Below are 22,130 nucleotides of genomic sequence, written 5' to 3' on the forward strand. Positions count from 1 at the left end.
ATTTCAATTATACAGTTTTCAATTATCGTACAGCCTAGTGATAAATAATTTTGTTTACCAGGATATGTGACCCAAATCCTTTCTGTACGACTCTCATTAAATATTCATATTTTCGTTCAATTCATATTTCAACACAAATTTACATAGGATTTGAAAAATAAGCAAAAACTAATGATTCCTAAAACTAAAAATAGTTTAATCTTATCAATAGATTATTATTTGTGAATATTCCTTAAAAATAATTATTAAAAAACAAATTAATTATCAATATCAATATTCAAATGCATTTTATGATTATCTATTAATAAGTATAATTTTTTTTATGAGTTTTTCTATTGATTATTCATCTCATTATAGTCTTACATTTAAAATTTCATTTTCATTTAATATGAGTTAACTAGTGTTTTCATATAGTAATAATTGCAGTGGGAAAGCCAGTCGACAAATCGTGTCAAATTTCGACTCGGAGAGGGCGCCCTACTTTTCTAATTTAGTTCAAAATTGCTAAATTTTAGGGTGTTGGAAAAACACAATATTTGTAAATTTAGCTGATTATCGGAAAAATATTGTTAGTGAAATAAATTCATAAATGGTTTTAATATATTGTCATGTAAAATTAAATGTATTTGAAGAAAACGATAATCTGTAATTTAACGGCAAAATCAACCAATGTCTATTTTCCGAAATTGTACCCTAGAAAATCGTTAAAATAAAATATTTAGAAAAATTGAACAGTCCTGAATTTAAAATCCCTGTTAGAAAAATTAATAATCTACAGAATACGATATTAAGATACAAAATTCGGTGGTTGGGATGCAGCTCCGACTATTCAAACTAAAGGTACCTCTATTTGTTCCATCGAAAACTAGCGAAACCGCCATTTTGTAAACACATCGTCATCGTATTTATGAATTTATTTATAGCGAACGATATACGCGATGTTTATAATTGTCCGCGTATAAGAATTCATATAAATAAATACATTCCAATACAACGTATATTATTACTTGTTTATTTATCACAATATACATTTTATTTGAGGAATATTTATCATAACTATTATAATAGCTTTTATACGAGTCCGAGGCCTAGCCCTATTTAGCGAGCGATTGTTCCAGGGGCGGAAAGTCACTTAGTGACGTTGTGATCGGGCGCGTCGAGCCTAGCTAATATTAATAATATGACCTGAAATAAGCGGCTAACAAGAACTGTTATATACTTGCTTACAATTGTTTTGTTATTGATGAACAAACAAGCAATTAGATTGAATAACAAATTATTTATTCATTTTTTTTGGTAAAAACATGTACAAACTAGCCTAGTACTAGACTGTATAATACAAACTAATAGTAATACAGTATTAATAAAATATAATATAGGCCTAACATACAATAAATATTTAATTTTTAAGGTCTACCACATGACAATAATAACATAATTTACAGAGTATAGTGTAGTAGGTTTGCATTCAACATAAAACATTTGTATTGTAATTCATCTAAATCCTCTGCAACATACATATATTTGTAATTCAACATTTTGTTTTAAATTATTAAATTATAGTTTGGGTAACTATGAGTGACAATGTCGGTAGGTACCGGTGTCATCTTTTTATCCACTTCACTCTCAATTTGAAGTCACAAAGACGAAGAACTCTGCATCATCAACGATTCCTGAAAGTGTCAGAAAAAATAATAAATATTATTAAATAAAAATGTTAATGTCTGGTTGTATATATAATTATTATATGATGGCCTAAAAAGTAAAATGGGGGCTGTATTTTATTATATTATTTAAATTACAGTATTTACTATTATTATTTATATAAATCTAGGCCTAGGCCTACTAGTAGCCTAGCTAGGCATCTATTGAGCCTAATAAATCAAATAATAAATGAAAAATAAAATAATAATATTAATACTGATTGAAAAAAAGTATTTTTGGTGGGGATCAGATCACCAGGCTAGGCCGGCCAGGACCAATGATACTCGTAATCAGTACAACTTAACGACTATAGAATCAGTATCAACACAGTACAACACACATCTCGCTATCGCCTATACTGACACACGTGTCTCGCGTTGCCGGAACCACGCTCACAGCTAGAAAATGTACCTACCTTTCGAGGCCTGAGAATACACCAACAAATTTTGAACAGGATAGAAATATATCATACTCGATTAAACTAATATTATTCTTGATAAAACAATTGATTATAATTTTTTTAATTTGTTGGGACGCACCTCCGACTATTCAGAAAATGAACAACAAAACAGTAGTCAAATCGTACCACATTTATAAATTTCACGAGTCCCGACTTCAGTCGCCGAATGTATTGTATTAGCTTCGGTTTTTTTAAAGGAAACCGATTGGTTATCCAATTATACTTATTAGGAAATGCTTTTACCATAGGTAATGTTGGGCGGTTCTTAAATATTCATGAGAGCTTAAAATAAAACAGCACTTATTTGCTAGGCGACGAAAAATCGTGGTTTCAGTTTTCAACGATAGGTGGCGCTTCAAAATCGTCAATGCGGAAGTAAGTCGATTTTACACGATTTAACGGTCAAAACGCGAAGTGGCTTTCCCACTGATTGAGTGTGAATTGTTGGGAATTATACCATGGCATCCAGCTTGCTTATTTTAGGATGAGCAAAGCACAGGGGGGATGGTTGGCAAAGCTAGGTTTTAAGGGATATGCTTGTATTGTTCTAGAAAAAACTGTTAAGGGATACCCTCAACAAATTACTTGCGCAAGTCCAATAAACAATGCAAAATGTTTTTACATGCCTGTAGCAGGATTGTTTTGTAATGCTGATTGCGACATGTGTGTACGGTAGTAGTGTATTGTTCGAATTATTTGATTTTTGCAAATTTATGTATTTTTTGGCTATGAATAAATTTTGTTGAAATTGTTTTGCCAAAAATACAATGTTTGAATCAATATATTTATAAAGTCTGTGACCAATTCAAGGCACTTGTACTGAGATTTCAAGGAATATTTTCATTAAATTTTTTTTTAAATTCTCATTTTTGTCTTCCATTAACTATTTATTTAGTGACCAGTGGAGTTAAATCACTCTGTTCTCACATATTAAACATTCATTCCAAATTGTGTTTCTAGTAACATTTTCAATAATTTCTACTTACTAGACAATAAAAGAAATAATCCTTTTTTATGCCAAGTTTACAAATATGGATTATCATTATTTATGATACTCTTTCATTTCATTAGCAAACACATAACACACATACACATCATTTACACATCATTTTAAACTGATAATATACAGTACAAATAGCTGCTAAACAGTTTTTAAAACACATTATTTTCTCCTTTTTGTTATTACCACCATAACACACATACAAAGCATTGCTAAACTGTCGTGTATACATAACTAAAATAAAGACCTGTTTTTTCAACACATTATTTTCTCTTTTTCATTAATTAGCCAGACAACACACGTAGCACTATTGATACCTGTTACAAATAACCCAATAACAGGCTATGTTGTAACACATTATATCTTTGCTTTCTCTCTTTAGTCACATGCGCTTGGTGTAGACCTGCTAGAAGCATGTTGTCAGAGTCTCAATCTGCTAGAAAGTGATTACTTCGGACTTCAATTTTACTCGCGAGACGATGTGCCGGTGAGTATAACTTTTCTATTATTTCAAGTAGCGTTGTGACAAGTGCTAGATTTGTTTGTTCAATAATAACTGGCTTTCAAATCTTTATATCTTATCTTTATTATAAAGAAGAGAGTTTTGAAGAGGCCTGTAAATGAAGCATGTAAGCCGTAAACATTTTGCACTTGAAAAAGTAAAGTTCTTCCTTATATGGTTATTTACAAATAGAACAAATGGTTTTAGTTTTACAATAGAACTATTACAGTACATGCCTATTTCACATGGATAAACCGACATCACCATTGCCCTATAGAGAATAGAAAATAACTTTGAAATTACACCCCTCTAAAGACAATGGTATTACCCAATTTATGATAAATATTATCTATAGTTTGCTATTAACTTATGATAGTTACTTTTAGTCAAAAGAATTCTGTAATGCATTCCCAGTTTAGTAATACTGTATGTACTGGGCATTCAAGCTGATGGTACATAATTTCATATTTCTTATATAATTATACAAAGGACAAACAGACAAACAGGATATGGATATTGAAGTAAACCGTAATTTTAATACAATAACAAGGACTCTGACATTTCGTTTAATTTCCACATAATTAAAAATTAATTACTTAATGAGTCACCATCCTTTTCAACTATATTATTTACCACCAGCTTTAACATTTATGGACACATTAATGTTCGTAACCTAATGTTTCAGTTGATGAGGCCCCCGGGTGATAATATAAACAAAGTTTTAATTTACTATGTTGGGATTATTATGAAATATAATAAATGAAAATGAATTGAAAAATATTTTGAAAATATGAATATATAAAAAATGGGGTAAAAATTAAATCAACATTATTCAACATTAAAGCCATTTTTTTTTGGCCATTTTCTTTTGAAATAGGAATTAGTTTAAACATCGACATACATATTTTTAGAAATTTAGTAAATAATAAAATTAATAAATTTCTCTCCTTTTTCTAAAATCAATGTTTAAATCAATAGTATTGTTATTAATTATAACACCAATGTGTAATGAATGCGTTTACTTGTTATTGCGTAATAACAGAACCTCTAGCTATTTATCTAACCCCTTGTCATACCTAGGCTCTTCCTGATAAATATTATTTGAATTGATCTCGACTACCCTGTCACACTATAAACTTGACCAAAGCGCTTGACTCAATGAAATATAGGTTTATGCTTGGTTCCCACTAGGATGCAACCAATCAAAAGCAATGGATTATTTCAACGGTCACTTGTGATTGGTCAATTCAAATATAATTTGAATAAACACTCTAGGATTTATGACCAGATTAATTCACAAACATGAAATTTGATTACATTTTTTGTAAGAAATTAATTATTTAACAAGTTGAATTAATTAATGTGAATTGCTTCGTTGGAGACATAGCAAATTTTTGATAATTTCATGGAATATAGGGGAAAAAAAGGAAAAAGTCAGCTAATTATATTTTTTTTTAAACCTGTTTGATTACAGTTAGCTCTCCCAATCCCGAATTCTATGAACACCAGAAACACTCCCAAATCCAGACTTTTCTTGAGGTCCATAATGTCCCAATTTCTTTTTTACATTCAGAATACTAGACTACTACAAAAAAACAGACATATTATTAGGCTAGCCCAATGGTGTCTGGTTTAAAGAGAGTTCTAATTTATTAGACTTACTTAAAATGTATTAACAAATTTAAATGTGTAAAACTTTGCAAAGCATAAGACCAGAGATTCTATTTAGTAATTTCATTGTTTTACTTTTTTTTTAAAGCAAATTGGAAGTGATATATTACATTGAGTGCATTAAAAAATTATACTAAAACTACTGATTAATATAACAGATAGAATACTCGGAAAGAGGAGTATAAAAGTGCAGTGTTTATTAAATTATAATAATTTGATATTTTGCAGACGTGGCTGGACAGTGAGAAGATGATTATAAAACAACTGGCAGGTACGTTGTGTGTTGGTGATTTTAAATTAATTTTCACTTTTACTGTTCAGTGTTGGTTAATTAATTATGTTTTGAGAACTAAGTCAATATACTTTGAAATCCTTGATCATGAGTAACTGATCATGATGTATTATTTACATGTGAACATACCTATTATGGTCAGTAAACCAATTAATTTAACTGTTGCTTCCTTAATATGTTAAATTTGAAAATGTTGGTAAATTACACTATGTACGGTTTAATCCTTGATCATGAGTAACTGATCATGAGTAACTGATCATGAGTAACTGATCATGATGTATTATTTTCATGTGAACATACCTATTATGGTCAGTAAACCAATTAATTTAACTGTTGCTTAATTATGTTAAATTTGAAAATGTTGGTCAATCTCACTATGTATGTACAGTTTAATCCTTGATCATGAGTAACTGATCATGATGTATTATTTACATGTGAACATACCTATTATGGTCAGTTAACCAATTCATTTTCACTTTAACTGTTGCTTAATTAAATGTTAAATTTGAGAATTTTGGCCAATCTCACTATGTAATCCTTGATCATGAGTAACTGATCATGAAGTATTATTTACATGTGAACATACCTATCATGGTCAGTTAACAGAGATAAAGGATCTCTTTGTATTGTGACAGATAATACCAGTCTAGATTAAAAACCTCATTTAATTGCATTTGAAGTAGGAGTTAATGTGCTGTTGGTTTTCTTTATCACTGATAGTTTTCAAGCATCAATTTTCAAGTAGATTACAGGACACCAAAAGATTCTTTTTCAAGGCAAAAATTATCCTTCAAAGTTGTTATACAATAGAGTTCAAACTCAAGCCTCCTTATAAACTAAACCCAATATTCAAATTAATTCACAAAATTAAATTAGGTTTCAGTACGAGAAACATAAAAGTATGTCATGTTGAACAATCAATTTAAAATTGAAGAAATGTATGATTTCAAAATGGAGTGTCTACTCCTCTACGCATTATGGTTTAAAAAGTAGGACTGCTAAGTCTGTATAATTTAATGTAGTACCCCATATACAATTTGTAACAATTCTGACAGAAATTGAATGATATTAAATAGGTTTTATCCACAAAGTAAAACACCATGATTTCCAGGCAAGAATAATTTTTAAATGCCAACAAACTGTCAGTCTTTTCAACGTTTAAGATTCTTTAAGATATGTCTACACTATCAAACTTCATGTAGTTCAACAAATTGTGATGTGCCCATATATGGACATGATGATGTCATATCACTACCATATTTCAGCATCACTATCATATTTGGACACATCACACTTTTTTTGTCAAACTAGTAGACAGAGCTATAGAGCACAATAAGAACCATGTCTTAGTATATTTTCTTACAACTAGACAACAACTACCATGTTTTCCTATATAATATGATATGACTTTACACACTGTACATTGTGAGCACTTTGCAACATATCATAATGCACACAATTGTTCCATGCTTCTGACCTTTGAACTTGAACTTTATACCTTATAAATTTTTTCGCCCAGGGTGGTGATTGTCTATTTTTCTGCTATTCTTTGTTATTTTTATAGGTAAATTATTTCCTGATAGTAGAACCGGCATCATAAATACGATTGCAATCTCAGTAATGTATTAATAGAAGAAAATTGACATTGTTTTTTATCACATGTGGTCCTCCAAATTACAGTACAGCAGAACCCCTATTAAATGAGACACCTTTGGAACCCATAAAAGTGTTTCCTTAATAAGATTGTCCCCTTAATTGGGGTTGGCGATGGTGTGAAAACATACATTACCCCTGCTTTGGGACATCTCTAATCAGGGGGTAAGGGGGTGGGGATACTCTTAAGGGGACACTTTGGTATTTATATTTTATAACACCTAGGTGGAGAACAAACATTTTCTGTTTTTTTGAAAAAAGAATTTGTTGTTGAAAATAAGTTACACAATATATTGCTCGATATTATGCAGAATTATTCAGTTGAAAAATAATCTGGACGTTGACGCATTATTGTACATTAAGTTTTACTGACAGGTGTTGGACGGACAGACTGGCGACGGAATTTTAATCACATCATAAATTAAATAAAATTATAACAATTTAGAATTCATACAGGTGTATAAATTGTCTGTCTCGATTCATATTAGCCTAGCGTCTATCAAAACCACCGGGGGCTAGCCATCTTTTCACTTGCCGTTTGGGCTAGTGAACAATTAATACTGCATCATGGATATATCGCTACCTAACTAGATCATTTAACATAATGTTTGATCACGAAAAATCATTGATGACGAAAAAATTAAATCAATTGCGGATTTATCGGAGGCCATAATCGTTAGATTTTCATTTGAAAAGTCTTAATGCATTATAAAATAATATTAGTAGGATAAAAAAGCCATGATAGACTTCAAGTAAATCATGATCTAAAGGATACCGCCATGTACGTAAAGCAATAAAGAAAATATTGAACTTATCATGAATGTCTGTAAGTCTTAAATTGTATGACTCATCTGCGGTTATTTTTAGATCAGATATGAAATATCATTTGACTTTCATTTGTCCGAATATTAATCGGTTTTATTCATTTGTTGTCTCTATGAAAAATGATATTTATGATGACCTTGAAATTGAATACCTTGTGAGTAATCGCAAACTTGTGAAAATATGTAAATTGTCTTTAATTGTTTTCAATAAAAAAAACGCTTAAACCTCAATCGTTTTGGAGTCGCCGGTTACCAAGGAAAGTCCAATCTAAACATTTTTTTATGTCACAATTAAATTTTGATAAAGCTGCTTAAAATTATGTGCCAACAATGGTCACATTTACAGATTTACCATTTTTTAAGTCCAGTGCGAACAAGGCTTTAACATTTTATCCTAAGCATTCCTGTACGCAATTAGTACTGTAAGTGAGCTATTAAGACCCCAGCTATCATTTCAACATTGTGCATTTAATGACTTAACCCAACAGCGTTTATTGCATGGCTGTTTGTACAGCCCTTACTGCCTCACTATCATTGTGCAATTATTACATGGTGTACCACTAGTGTCTAAACACATACTAAATACTGATATTTTTGTCTTTAAATGAATAGACCTGAGTAGATAGGTAAAGAAGAAAGAATTGAACCATATCAGTCTGCACTTTGTATATACTCTTTGTTATAAATAGATAAACATCTTGATAGAAGGAACACCCAGTTAGAAATAGCACAATAGAAAGTTATGAATTTATATATTACTGATTTATATCTTTGCTGCTTCTGAAGAAATAATTTATTGCACAACCAAGCAAGCCCAAAGGATAAGTATGTAATCTCAAAATTGTCCTTGCTAGTAATGTATTTGGAGAATTGCCAAACGAACTATTACAATTATTAAAAGTTAATAATTTTCCTAGGAGTAAGTTAAAAAGATGGAAGAGCATTTTGCTGTTCTGTCTTCTTGCTACCCACCCTCTTATTTATTTTAAAACAAACTATGACAATTATTAAAAATTAATAATTTTCTTAGTCCGTAAGTAAAAAAGATGGAAGAGAATTTTGCTATTCTATCTTCTTGCTACCCACCCTATTTTAAATTGATGATTTAAAAAAATCTCATATATATAGAGTTTGGGGTGTCTGAACTTAAATCGGCAACCAATGTATGTACAGTATGTCTTATTCTAAAACATTATTCCATTAGGTATTATCTGTTTCAACAATCCATACACCGTTCCTGATTGTTGCATAGCAATTGTGATTAATAACGACGATATCTTAATCGCCATAGCAACTAATGGTAAATTCATGTTGAGAAAGCAATCATAACAATCCCATCAATTTACCATCCATTTTATAACATTCTTTGACAAAACATTTCATTTTAAATTACTTTCGTTTTAATATATTTTATCACTTATATTAGCGCTTGACATTAAGAGCCATTTTCAAATATAATTAAGCACCTGATGATGATATTAATACCATTATAAAAATGTATTGTATTATTTATAAAAGATATTGCAATACAAAAATCTCAGAATTTGTATATAATAAAGTAATTAAATTTAGTCATTGATATCTCTGTTGATATAAATGGTGAAATGCACTTTTTTTTATCAACTACAAACCTTTGCTACCGTAGTTGTCAACAACAACCAAAATGGTTAACCCAACAAATCATGTTTTAGTAAATTAAATAATTAACTACAGCAAAAAATAGAATATTGACAATCAAGTCTGTTAGACTAAAAAGTTTTTAATTACTTTGATAGTACTGTATTTAAAAAAAAATTTAGATCAGCTAAAATGTGTTTACATTTTCAACTAGAAATTGCAACGGCTAGTACTAGCAAATATCTGTTAGGTTGAATTTTGAGCCCTGTTTGTGTTAATATATATTTTTTAACTCATTTTTTTTAAACACTTTTGTTGCGGATAACCCTTGTGATTGTCAGGATCTTTTTTTTCGTCAAAGTGACCAGTTCAAATCTAGTCTAGAAATTGATAGAATATCTTGTTTTATTCAATTCTGCGAATCAGTTGTCTCTCATGTAAAGATGCATGCAAGAATGTCCAATATGCTTCTTCAAGTTGACTTTAGTAGATAACAGGGATCTTGATGCTTTTTCTTTATGGAGATACTTTTGTTGACCTTGTTGCTAATGGACCTACTTATTTATTGTAAGTGCTAACACCATGTTCCTGAACTATATCTACAAATTGCTTTGGAAATGTGTGATACACATTACGTCTGTTTATGTCTATGCTTGCTGTCAATGTAATTCAAGGGTTTCACACAGGCTATTGCGTTCCTAGCTTACCCGAATAAACTGACAATAGCCTATCTCCAAAGAGATAAGGAAAGAAGAGGTATAGCACCCCTTTTGGATAATGGTACTTGCTAGACCATCTTCAACCCCATCCTTAAAGCTTAGCTCCCACTTGGACGAATCGCAAGTGTGGCGTAACTAATTTGACCAATCACGACACGATGGATCATCCAAACTATCGCTTGTGATTGGTCAACTACACTTGAGTTGCACCTAGGTCGTTTCGTAAAAGTGGGGACCATGTTTTCGAGAAGGTCTCTGTCTCCTAAACTCCTAAAATAATATCCTTCATTGACCCTCCTATTTGGACTTGATAGAATGACTGTTATATTGTGCTTGACAGTAAATGATCTTGCAGATAATGATTACTGTATATTCATACATTTTACTCTACTTCCTTTACTAAATTGCCTGTTGAAATGCACTTAAAAGTGAAGTACAAATTCTACACACAACAGTCGCCAAGTTTTACTGTAAAAGTTGTGGACACTTCTTTGCAAGTAATTTATCAAGCAAACATGTTTCAATTCTGATTGATGGTTCCCACAAAAACTACAATCATTTGGATAATTTATTGTTTCTGTATATAATTTATAAATGCTGGCTCTATACAGTGCAGCATGCACCAGTTTAATTGGGAAAAGGATAACCCCTTCTTTGGGACACTTATTAAAGGGACACTTATTAAAGGGACACTTATTAAAGGGACACTTATTAAAGGGACACTTATTAAAAGGACACTTATTAAAGGAACACTTATTAAAAGGAACACTTATTAAAAGGGACACTTATTAAAGGGACTCTTTCATGTGAAACAAACAAGGGTCAATCTATGTTGTTACCTTGTTTTTTCCACACTTTTTAAAGCTCTGTCTACACTATCAAACTAGTTTGACAAAAAGAAGTGTGATGTGACCAAATATGGTAATGATATGCTTAAATATGGTAGTGATATGCTTATATATGATAGTGATATAACATCATCATGTCCATATATGGGCACATCACATTTTGTTGTCACATAAAGTTTGATAGTGTAGACAAAGCTCAAAGCACAGTTCTTTTGATCATTTTCTGCCAACATTATCTTGTTGCATCTACCATCAAAGTAGATGTTCAAAGTCTATGATAGTAGAATATTGAAACCAAATTATGCTTGGTAGATTATTAGGACAAATTAATGATAACTTGTTTGTTTGATCGTCATGCATTTGAAATAACTCGGATGAATTAAATCTATTAATACGTTGAACTGACATCATTTTGAGACATCATTTGGTGGCATACATAGATTGCTTACTGTAATTTGTAAACACTATTTTCACTGGACTATGATGGTTTCATTAGTCATAAGCTGCACTGCTATCATGTTTTATACATAAACTCCTCTTCGTTTGAATTCATCATGCTCTGTTTACGACAGACTTAAAGGCCAATTTACACAGACGAGCGGTAACGGTAAGCGGAAAACACGTAACTTGTCCCACGTAGAATCTGTATCTATCCCGAGTGTTTCATAATGAATAAAATAGATTCTATATTTATATAAACTCCTCTTCATTTAAATTCATCATGCTCTGTTTACGACAGACTATTAAGGACAATTTACACAGACAAACGGTAACGGTAAGCGGAAAACGCGTAACTTGTCCCATAGATTCTATACTTATTTTACCGTTACTGCTCGTCTGTGTAAATCGACCAGTAAAGTAAACTGCTCATTTTGATTGTTTATCATAAGAAAGATACTTGAATAAATACCAAGAGATCATTTAGCTTTATTGAAAATATTACCAGACACACAGAACAATATGTATAAATTTCATTAGCATAATAGATCAGTCACGGCATTGCTGTAGGCAATGTTTTATTTAAGCATATCTTTCCTAATACTTTCAAGTTTCAGTACTTCTGCAAATTTCTTGTAACAAAATTTGTATAAGAAAATGTTGTACTTTCAAATGCTTGACCCTTCAAATGGAAATACAATTTAAAGTATAATTTAAACTATTTTTTTAGAGCGATACAAGAATTTATGAATTATAAAAATTAATTAATTAAGTTTAATTAAAACTGATGTTAGCTTATTGTATTGAGGGCACTATACTATTTACATTTATAATCTTTTAAATCTTTAATCTAGATCAAATAATCTCAAAATCTTTAAAACATCTCTAAAGCTCTGTCTACACTAACAAGCGCTGACAAAAAAGTGAGATGTGCCCAAATATGGTAGTGATATTCGTAAATATGGTAGTGATATGACATCATCATGTCCATGGGCACATCACATTTTGTTGTCACATAAAGTTTGATAGTGTAGACAGAGCTTTAGGAAAAAAATACCAAATGCTAGTGAGCATTATTCCATGATTAGATTATGACATTACCATGTTTACTGTGCTTACTAGTTCTCTTTAGTTAAAAAATGAAACTGTTAACTAATTGTTGTTTCTGTACCATCAATTGTCTGTTAGTCAGCATACTTTGATTCTATGCTTTGTGCAAGTCCTTTGTTATTCTCAACTTGTATTGTCTTTTTTTACAATTTCCAACATAGTGTTACAAAATAGTTTGTTAAAAGTAGAATGAGTGTCTGCTATATGACCTTGTGCTGGGAAAACAACCTTTATATAGATGATACAAACTTGTTTTTAAATAAATAAAGCATTGATTATGCTGTATGAAAGGAACCCAATAGTGCAAAAAAAATTGTTCTGTGTGCTTACTGTAAAATACTTTTGCAAATTTGTCTTATAAAATGTAGGTTTATTCCAGAGAAGGACCTTTTTGGAGTAAATGATTTAAATATATAATAACAACATATTGTTTATACCAAAAAACCAAAGCTCAGTTCAGGTGTTTCTTCCATGGTTGTGATTGAGATATTTTCAAGGCCTTAAAATGTGCTTTAAGCTGGGTGGAAGGTTTTTAGGTGGGGTGACTGCCCTGCACAATTATAGTAGATCAAGTAATCTATACTACTACAGTACTAGGATTCTCTTTATAACATATAATTTAAATATAGCAACATTGTAACATTAAACCAGGTCAGGTGTTTCATGGCTCACCCATAGTTGTGATTGAGATATTTGCTAGGCCTTAAAATAAGCTTTAAGCTGGGTGGGGTAACTATACCAACCTCTGCCCTGCACACCTACGGTAGATCAAGCAATATATACTACTACAGTATACTAGGTTATCTACATAACATAATTCTACATTGTTGATATCAAGTTTGCGGTATACCATGTACATTAGTTCTGAAAAGAACTGTTGAGTTTCTCGACGTTTCAAACAATATGCTTTGATCGTACTCAGAAGTGAGAATGGATTCTCATTTGATTTCACCATGCAATATATTCTACATTATAATCCTGGCTTTACAGGTTTCAAAGCTTGCTATAATTGTGACTGATTGAGAGTTGACAGTATTTATAAATTCACTTTTGAAGAATTGGATCAAAAATCTTAATGAATCATGATTGATACAGGTTTATTCTTCAAATAAGAATTTCACGAGAAAGAAATTTTCATTTATTCAAATAAACCAAGTGAGAATTATTTAATCCTTCCATCAATCATGAGAACAGTAATCAGCATTTTGATGTCTATTTTTACTCTATTCCAAGTTGTTTAAAGGGGGATTCTGGGTTTAAAATTGCTTTTAAATATCGTTTATTTATTAAATAAAAAATATTATAACAATATAGACATGTCAGAATGAAGAAGTAATAACGAGAAATTAAAAAAATTAAATTTTATATACATTTTAGGGTAAATTCATGGAAAGTCTGTTTTTCAGCAGCTTAGGGAAGCTCATTAATATTCATGAGATATTCACAAAATCACGTCATCAGTGGATTTCCAAACTCGCGACGTCAAGCTTATACGTTGTGTCAACTTGCATCTCTAGCTCTCTCCCCTGTCAAACGACGACCACCCGATCATTGTGAAATAATAAGTGTAATAATAACAGTAGTAGCATATAATATATTTATTTGACATTTAATGAAATACAAAATTTACTAGTAGTACAGATTTACGGAGTCATAAATTATACTACAGTATTTTTATACCTCGAATAATAGTACAGATCGTATATCGGCTTCACGTACTAGGCTAGGCCTAGCCTAAATCATTTTATTCATGGGTGAGAGCCATTTCTGACTAGGGATTCCATGCCACGATGGCTACATTAAAACATTGGGGCCATCATGGGCCTAGCTAGCCTACTACTAAACGATTGGCCCATAAATAACAAAACTCAGTGGATTCCACACCCATCCTATCAACCAAACTCCTAAACAATCTAAGCCTAAAACGTTCTACAAAATCGGCTGTAAATATTGAGGCAAAACGAGGTCCGATCGCCTTCCGCACGTATGGTGTCCCTAAAATAGGCCTAGTTTACTCTCCAAAAAAGCGGATACTGCATCAAGCAAGTAGACCAGGTAGTAGGAAGGAGACCTAGCCGATCCGGCCCAGTTAAAAATTGAGCTAGCTAGTGTAGTAGACCCTATGCGAATTGATACTACCAGGCCTTTTACTATAGGCTACACTTGTTAAAATTAGCAATACTTATGTTTACAAATATTCGAGCTATATTATCTATACCATTCCGGTAGGTCGAGTCGACCTTCAATCAAATACTGTACATCGTTCATGTTGTGATTATAGACGGGGTATACTCGACCCGACCAGTTTGGTATTGTATATTGTATCTGCTTATCACGTGACGATGCCAGGCATGGGCAGAGAGTGAGCACGTGTATCGTCGTCTCGCTCTCCTCGCTCAGGAATGTATACGTTACGCTTCATTGATTTTGAAAGCTTTCCCTAAGTCAGTGCGAAAATCGGCAAACGTAAAGTGCAAACATATCTAATTTTTCACTGTTTTGATGGATTTTCATAAAAAATTGACTTTATAAATGGGAAGACCGACTAAAATTACATCAGATAAGTATAATTTTACAAAAGTAATTGACATGGTTAATGATAACGAGTCGTCGGAAGATTGACCATTTCACGAATTTCCTATTCTGTAACCACAGTGTGATTTTGCCGTAGCTGCACTTGTAATCTGGCCTCATTTCACAGCCTTCGTTCTGCTTCACTGGGCGCTTATATAAATTGAAACTTTTACCGTTTAAGAGACAAACAAATATATTTTACATTTTTTGCTATTCATTTTAAACCCGGAACCCCCCTTTAACTGACTTTAATATATGGTTCATAATGCTTTATCTATAATCTTTCTATTCTACTTTTTCATATCTTCCATATTTCTATTTACACTCTATTCGAAGGAGTTTTAATGATGCTCCACATACTGATTTATCAATAATCTTTCTATTATAATCATTCTTTCTTTATGTCTTTTATCTCTCCACTTCTTATCTTGTTCCTCATTTTTCTCTAATCCTCGTGCTTCTTCACTTTATCTTTTTGAACTTAAAGTAAAATAGAGTTTGTCATACGACGAACAACATTTGGATTTGTTTGTATAGTGGTGTTAGCCAAGTCCTGTTTTTTTTTTGTACTGTATCCTGACAATAACATTGTCTAATGCTCTATCTACACAGACTCTATCAAACTTTATGTGACAAAAAAATGTGATGTGCCCATATTGTACACGATGATGTCATATTACTACCATATTTGGGCATATCAACTACCTTATTTGGGCACATCACTAGTTTGATGGTGTGGACAGAGTTTAATACTTGCTTTTAACAGGAGTAGCTTTTTCCCTAACATTCTGTAGACCTATAATAAAGAGCTACCCGATTGACCTGTACCAAATATCATCAATAAAGTATTAGAAAGTTTCCAACAGGCTTTACCATTTATCATCATAACAACTATTTTATAGCAACCATACACCACTAAATGTGTTGACTATTTTAATGCTAACATTGGTCTGGATATGTTGAGGCTTTTAAACAGAGCTGTCATTGAAATTATATAATACTGATAAAAGCATGAATAGTAGTTAAGAATGTTACACAAGCAGACATAGTAAGCCTAGGAAATCTGTTTGACCTCACTATAGCTTAGCGAGGTCAGAGGTCAACTAGAATGTGTTGTATCATTTATGATGTAGGGTTAATATATTTTTGTATTGCTATAATTGTTGATATTAGATAATTGTTGGCACAGACAAATATTTTTGTCATTTTACTGTATGAGCGTGAAACAAATGTATGTTTTAAAAGTCCAGGATTGCCATTAATTTAAAATCTTAAGCTATGTCTACACTATCAAACTGTATGTGATGTGACAAAAAAAATGTGATGTGCCCTTATATGGACATGATGATGTCATATCACTACCATATTTGAGAACACACTTTTGTTATTATCAAACTAGTTTGATAATGTAGACAGAGCTTAACAAAGCTATTGTGTTGTAGGTAGCAACATACCTGGATTTAGATGTTGGCAGTATTGCAAAGATATAGCTATCTTACTTAATCTTTATGCTAGCATAATGAATACAATACAGTTGTTAAACTTTAGAAAGTATAAAAAAAGAATAGATAACAAAGTTCATTTTATTTGCATTTCTTTTCAAATCAAATTTACTCATTGATAACAGTGGGTGATCCCTGTAAAGGTATTCCAAATTATTTCATTTATATTATAAATCAGATTTCATATTTGAGCAACATTTCAATCAAAATCTATTTCTTTCATCTATTTTAAATGATTGAATATATATGTACAATAAAAGGGTGTTTTTAAAAAAGATAAGGATTATTATTTTTTTTAATATATTGTGTTGTAATAGTATTTTTGTTTAATATTTATTGTCGAGGTTGTCCCTTAGTTTCATAATGTTTAGCTTAGTTCAGTCTGCCTCCCAGGAGAGATAAGTATTTAAACTAAAGTTGGAAATGTTGGCTTATTATAAGTATGACAATCGCACAGTAGTTATTATACTGAGTATATGACAACAACAAAATAGAACCAAGTATATTTGTATAGAATTTCATATTTAGATTTATACTGAATTTGCTATATATAACCATTTTTGGTCAGTTTTCTGCCCTCCACTTTTATGTATGTTGTTCAGTATAATTAATTATATTCTATTGTTATAATTTTCTAAAGTTTGTACAGCTTTCAGACCTTATTAAACTACAGTTTAATAAGGGTTTTAATTTCGGTCTTTAAAGCATGCTTAGTTTTACTGTTTTCATACAAAACAAACTTCGTAAGAATGTAGAATAATACTAATAATACATAATGGTTTCCTGGCTGAATATCTTTCTAAACCAACTTAAAGTTGATTTCAGATAGCTTTATTGACTGTAAATATTTAATACTTTATTTTTTCTTTCTCATTCCAGCTCCAAAGAAAACAAACTTTTTGTTTACTGTCAAATTTTACATTCCTGACCCAGGCCAACTTCAGGATGAATTCACAAAGTAAGTAAACAAACAGTAAAAATGGAAGAAAGACTTTGCATCACATTAAGTAAGGAGCTGCTTTCATTTTGACCTTTGACATGTTACCTAAATAATGGAAAGACTTTGCTTCGCATTAAGTAAGGAGCTGCTTTCGTTTTGACCTTTGACATGTTAACTAAAACATGAAAGACTATGTTTCACATTAAGTAAGGAGCTGCTTTCGTTTTGACCTTTGACATGTTACCTAAAAAATGAAAGACTTTGCTTCACATTTTAAGTAAGGAGCTGCTTTCAATTTGACCTATGACATAAGAACTTGTTTTGTGCTCATGTGGAGATGTTTGGGATGTGCTTTCACACTTGATTCATCAACACAGTTTTGGTAGCTTCCAAGTCCAGGTGTCACATGTCTTCTAAAATCAAAAGCGCTCTGTTAATGGTATTGGCCAAGTATTGTTTCCAAAGAAATCAAAATCAAACATTTTTTAAAGGGTTTTTTTAATTGTTATGTATAATTATGGTTGTTATAATGCAGTATCTCTAAAAATTTAAATGAAGGTCTATGAATAAATTGAAAAAAAAAACCAAGATGAAAGCATCGGGAATCAAAACCTGCTAATATAAAAAAAAACTGAATTAGATAAAATAACAACCTTCTAAGTTTGAGGGAATAGGGATTTCCAGGCCTTGGGAAAAAGTGTACTAGTTCCTATAACAACATTACAAAGGTCATGAACAAGAATCATCAAGTATCTCTGTATTTATGACCTTAAACTTGTAAGTTTAACAATTGCGCCATAAATAACTGTATGATATTATCCCTTAGTCATGAAATGGTAGAAAATTAAATCTGTTACCAATTGTAGTATAAATACTAACCATATTCTACATCCTGTAAACAGAAAGCTGGTGGTAGGCCTAAAACAAGGTAAATAGCAAAGCCTAGCCATCTTTATAGGTATGGACTGGATATCTATTCCGGGGCAAATGTTTAGAGTTTCCTGCCTGGGAAATCAGAATTTCCTCATTATATGAATCACACTTAGGCCTGGCTTTGTTCTAAACTTTCTTTTTTTTAAGCAAGAGGTCTGGCATAATTAAGTTTACGAATTAATCCAGTGTGTTGTAATTAATTTGGAAATGATGGGTTAAAAATAATTTGTCAGTTCCTGTGAAAGACTTGTCTGATTGCCTCTGGAACCATCACTTGTGGTTTAATGAAACTATTAATTTTTCAATTTCTGCTAGCAAGAAAAACAATTTTTTTAAATATTTCTCTGCCACTTGTAATGGCACCTTTGAAAAACAGTTTTCGCCGATTATAAAAAAAATGGTATAAAAGCTAACCCAATTTATTGTGGTTTGCAAACAAAAAATGGTTTTAAAAATAGTTTCTATGGAGTAATTTTAGCTGGAAAACAATAGCGGTCTCAATTTGACCAAATTTCAAAAGGTCATTGAATGGCGCAAATATTTTCATTGGGTAACATTGAATATGAAACATGTGGAACATAAAATTTAAAGAAAACTAGGAAACCCAGCTACATACAGTAAATGTGACCAACCCATGTGTGACTATATTCAAATGAGGTTCTGCACAGTATAGGAAGATGATAATGATGATTCTAATGTTCTTGCTAGCTGCCTGTTGTTACTTATAATACTTTAGTATAGACAGAAGTACATCATTAGGGAATTCCCCTTCCTGTTTACACCAATGGTGACAGGAAGAATAAGATTGTTGTTAGTTTATTGTTTTCTTTGTTCTTTCCCTTGTGTAATCTTAATTCAATTACAGTATGGAATATTCAACCTATTTTAGAATATTGTTCCATTCTAAGACAATAACAATATACAGATAAACAAAGATTAAAGAGATAAATAAAAGTGACACAAGGTCAGATAAGGTCATGTCAAGTTGGTGTCATCTTCATTTCCTTCAGAGGATGTATCTTTAACAGCTGCTTCCATTTTAAAGAATTACTTGAAGAAAAATCTAAAAAAATTGGTAAAATGTTTAATTTAAAATAACCTGTCTTAAAACTACAGACTAGTTAAATTATCCTCCAGTTAAAAGTCAAATGGCTATGAGATGACATGATATAAATAAACACATTTGATGGTAGTATAATAAATGTCAACATTTTAATTCTGAAGTTTCTAAAGGTTATTTCTTACATAAAATATCAACATATTCATTAACCCATTTTTTCTGACCTTGAAGTAGTGGTTTTCTAGGCCTACAGTATGTTCACATTACACATATTGTATGAGATTAAGAAATACCTCATAAGATTGTTGGGTATGATACATCCATGGGTAGATTTTAATAAGCTTATTTATCAGTTTATTTTTCACAAATAATAAAACACATAGAACATAGATTTTTTTTCTCAAAGAACTATAATTAAAAATGCCTTAAGATAATGTTGTTATTTTTGATTGATTATTATTTTGGAATCATTTTTCTTTTCTCTTGTCAGATACCTTTATGCTCTTCAAATTAAGAAGGACCTTGCAAACGGTAAGCTGCCATGTTCCGAGAACACCGCAGCGCTTATGGCTTCCTACGTTTTACAAGGTAAGTTTTGATGATGTTTTAAAGGTGCAAGTTCACGTTTGCAAATAACATGTTTTTTGCTCAATATGGTTGTTGTGTTAGGTGTAAGGTTAATAACTGTGTGACGTAACCCATGGCAACTTACTCCCACCTCTAACCATTTATTGTATTACAACATTGACATCTCATAATACTGTATTGTGCTCAAGACAACTATGAAAATAAAATTGGCAAAATAAATCATAAAAGCTGTGTATGAAATTTCATTGATTTTATATTGTAAGAAAGTTATGTGTAAGAACCCCTTATACCTTGGTTTACACAACTACTTCCATACACTAGAAGGGCAATCAAAGAGCGCAAACCTCCGCATAGGCGGAAGATTTAATGATGTGTTCCCATACAGCTATTACACCGTCCTTTAAAACTTATGAAAATTGGACAATAACTTTTTGAGTAATCCTGTTAACAAATATAGAAACAAACAAACACATGTGATCGACCACATAACCTCTCTCATCATTCTAGTAGAGGTAATAAAACAACAATCAAGTATGTACTTACAGTAAACTAAATTTAGGCAATTACAGTGGGCCCTTTGCATGAACTTCTTGAAACTGATATTTTGTATAGGAAATGTAAGAACTTCTCAAAAGTATAGTATTGCAAATGACGCTAGAGTTTGGTTACATCCATTTTATCCCAATCTAAATATTTTGTAAATGATTTTAAATGAATTTTACAAAGAAAATTGAAGTTAATTATGTTATGGTGATGAAGTCATCAGGCCCCAAGCTGTGTATTCACCGTATTATAAATTGATAGTGAATTAAATATGACAAGAACAATAATGTCTGGTCAGCTTAGCACAGCCTAGTTGGGGAGTTTTTATATATTTGAAAACAGTATAAAGCTCTGTCTACACTATCTTTATGCGACAAAAAAAATGTGATGTGCCCATATATGGACATGATGACAACATATCACTACCATACTTAGGTATATCACTACTAATATTTGGGCATGTTACACCTTTTTTGTCAAACTAGTTTGATAGTGTAGACAGAGCTTAAAAAATATGTTGCATTTATAACTAGGTTGCATTGCAATTGGAACTTATTAATTATGTAGTTAATAGTACGTCATCAATTTATTGTAGGTATTATAAATTCATATTTCTGGCCTCGCCTCGATTGAGAATTTAAATGTCATTAGCGTTGTACAAGGTATTTTGGCATTACACCCTCATAAATCATTTTTATTTAATTCATTTATTGTGAGGTGATTCGTGGTACTGTACCCATTGTGAAAAGTTGAGTAACATTAACTATATGCTACAACAGTAATACATTTGACATTACATAGAAGAGATCTAGTGTGTTGGCTATAATTAAATTTGTTTCCGCGCAATTGGTTTATCATTGTCCAGTAGTGGGTCTTATTCCAACATTACAGTCAAATATTTAAAAAACCACTACTGTTTAAAAATAATTCATCCCAGCCAATGGCCACCATTGTAATTTAATTGTTTGGAAATAAAAATACAATGAATAACTAACTACTACTTATACTACTACTAATTATATTATATATATATATATAATAATATAACAAATCATCCTGGCCAAAACGGAACAAATCGAGGAAAGCATAATGTCGGAATGATGAAAACTACAGTATATTAAAGTCCCAGTCGAATAGGCAAAATGATTTAAA

The 22,130-nt window shown here is 31.3% G+C and overlaps 1 protein-coding gene across 2 annotated transcripts in view; it reads left to right on the forward strand.

Annotated features, from left to right (window-relative positions):
* The window catches only part of LOC144843784 (FERM, ARHGEF and pleckstrin domain-containing protein 1-like), a 60,147-nt gene that overhangs the window by 11,431 nt on the left and 26,586 nt on the right, over positions 1–22,130 (forward strand). For both annotated transcript variants that reach the window (XM_078700725.1, XM_078700727.1), the window contains exons 3-6: positions 3,547–3,651; positions 5,566–5,608; positions 17,794–17,872; positions 20,338–20,435. In XM_078700725.1, the coding sequence (XP_078556851.1) occupies positions 3,547–3,651; positions 5,566–5,608; positions 17,794–17,872; positions 20,338–20,435 (325 nt within the window). The remainder of the gene's footprint in view (positions 1–3,546; positions 3,652–5,565; positions 5,609–17,793; positions 17,873–20,337; positions 20,436–22,130) is intronic.

Source organism: Antedon bifida, chromosome 5, assembly GCF_963402885.1.
Source record: "Antedon bifida chromosome 5, ecAntBifi1.1, whole genome shotgun sequence".
Classification (NCBI taxonomy): Eukaryota; Metazoa; Echinodermata; class Crinoidea; order Comatulida; family Antedonidae; genus Antedon; species Antedon bifida.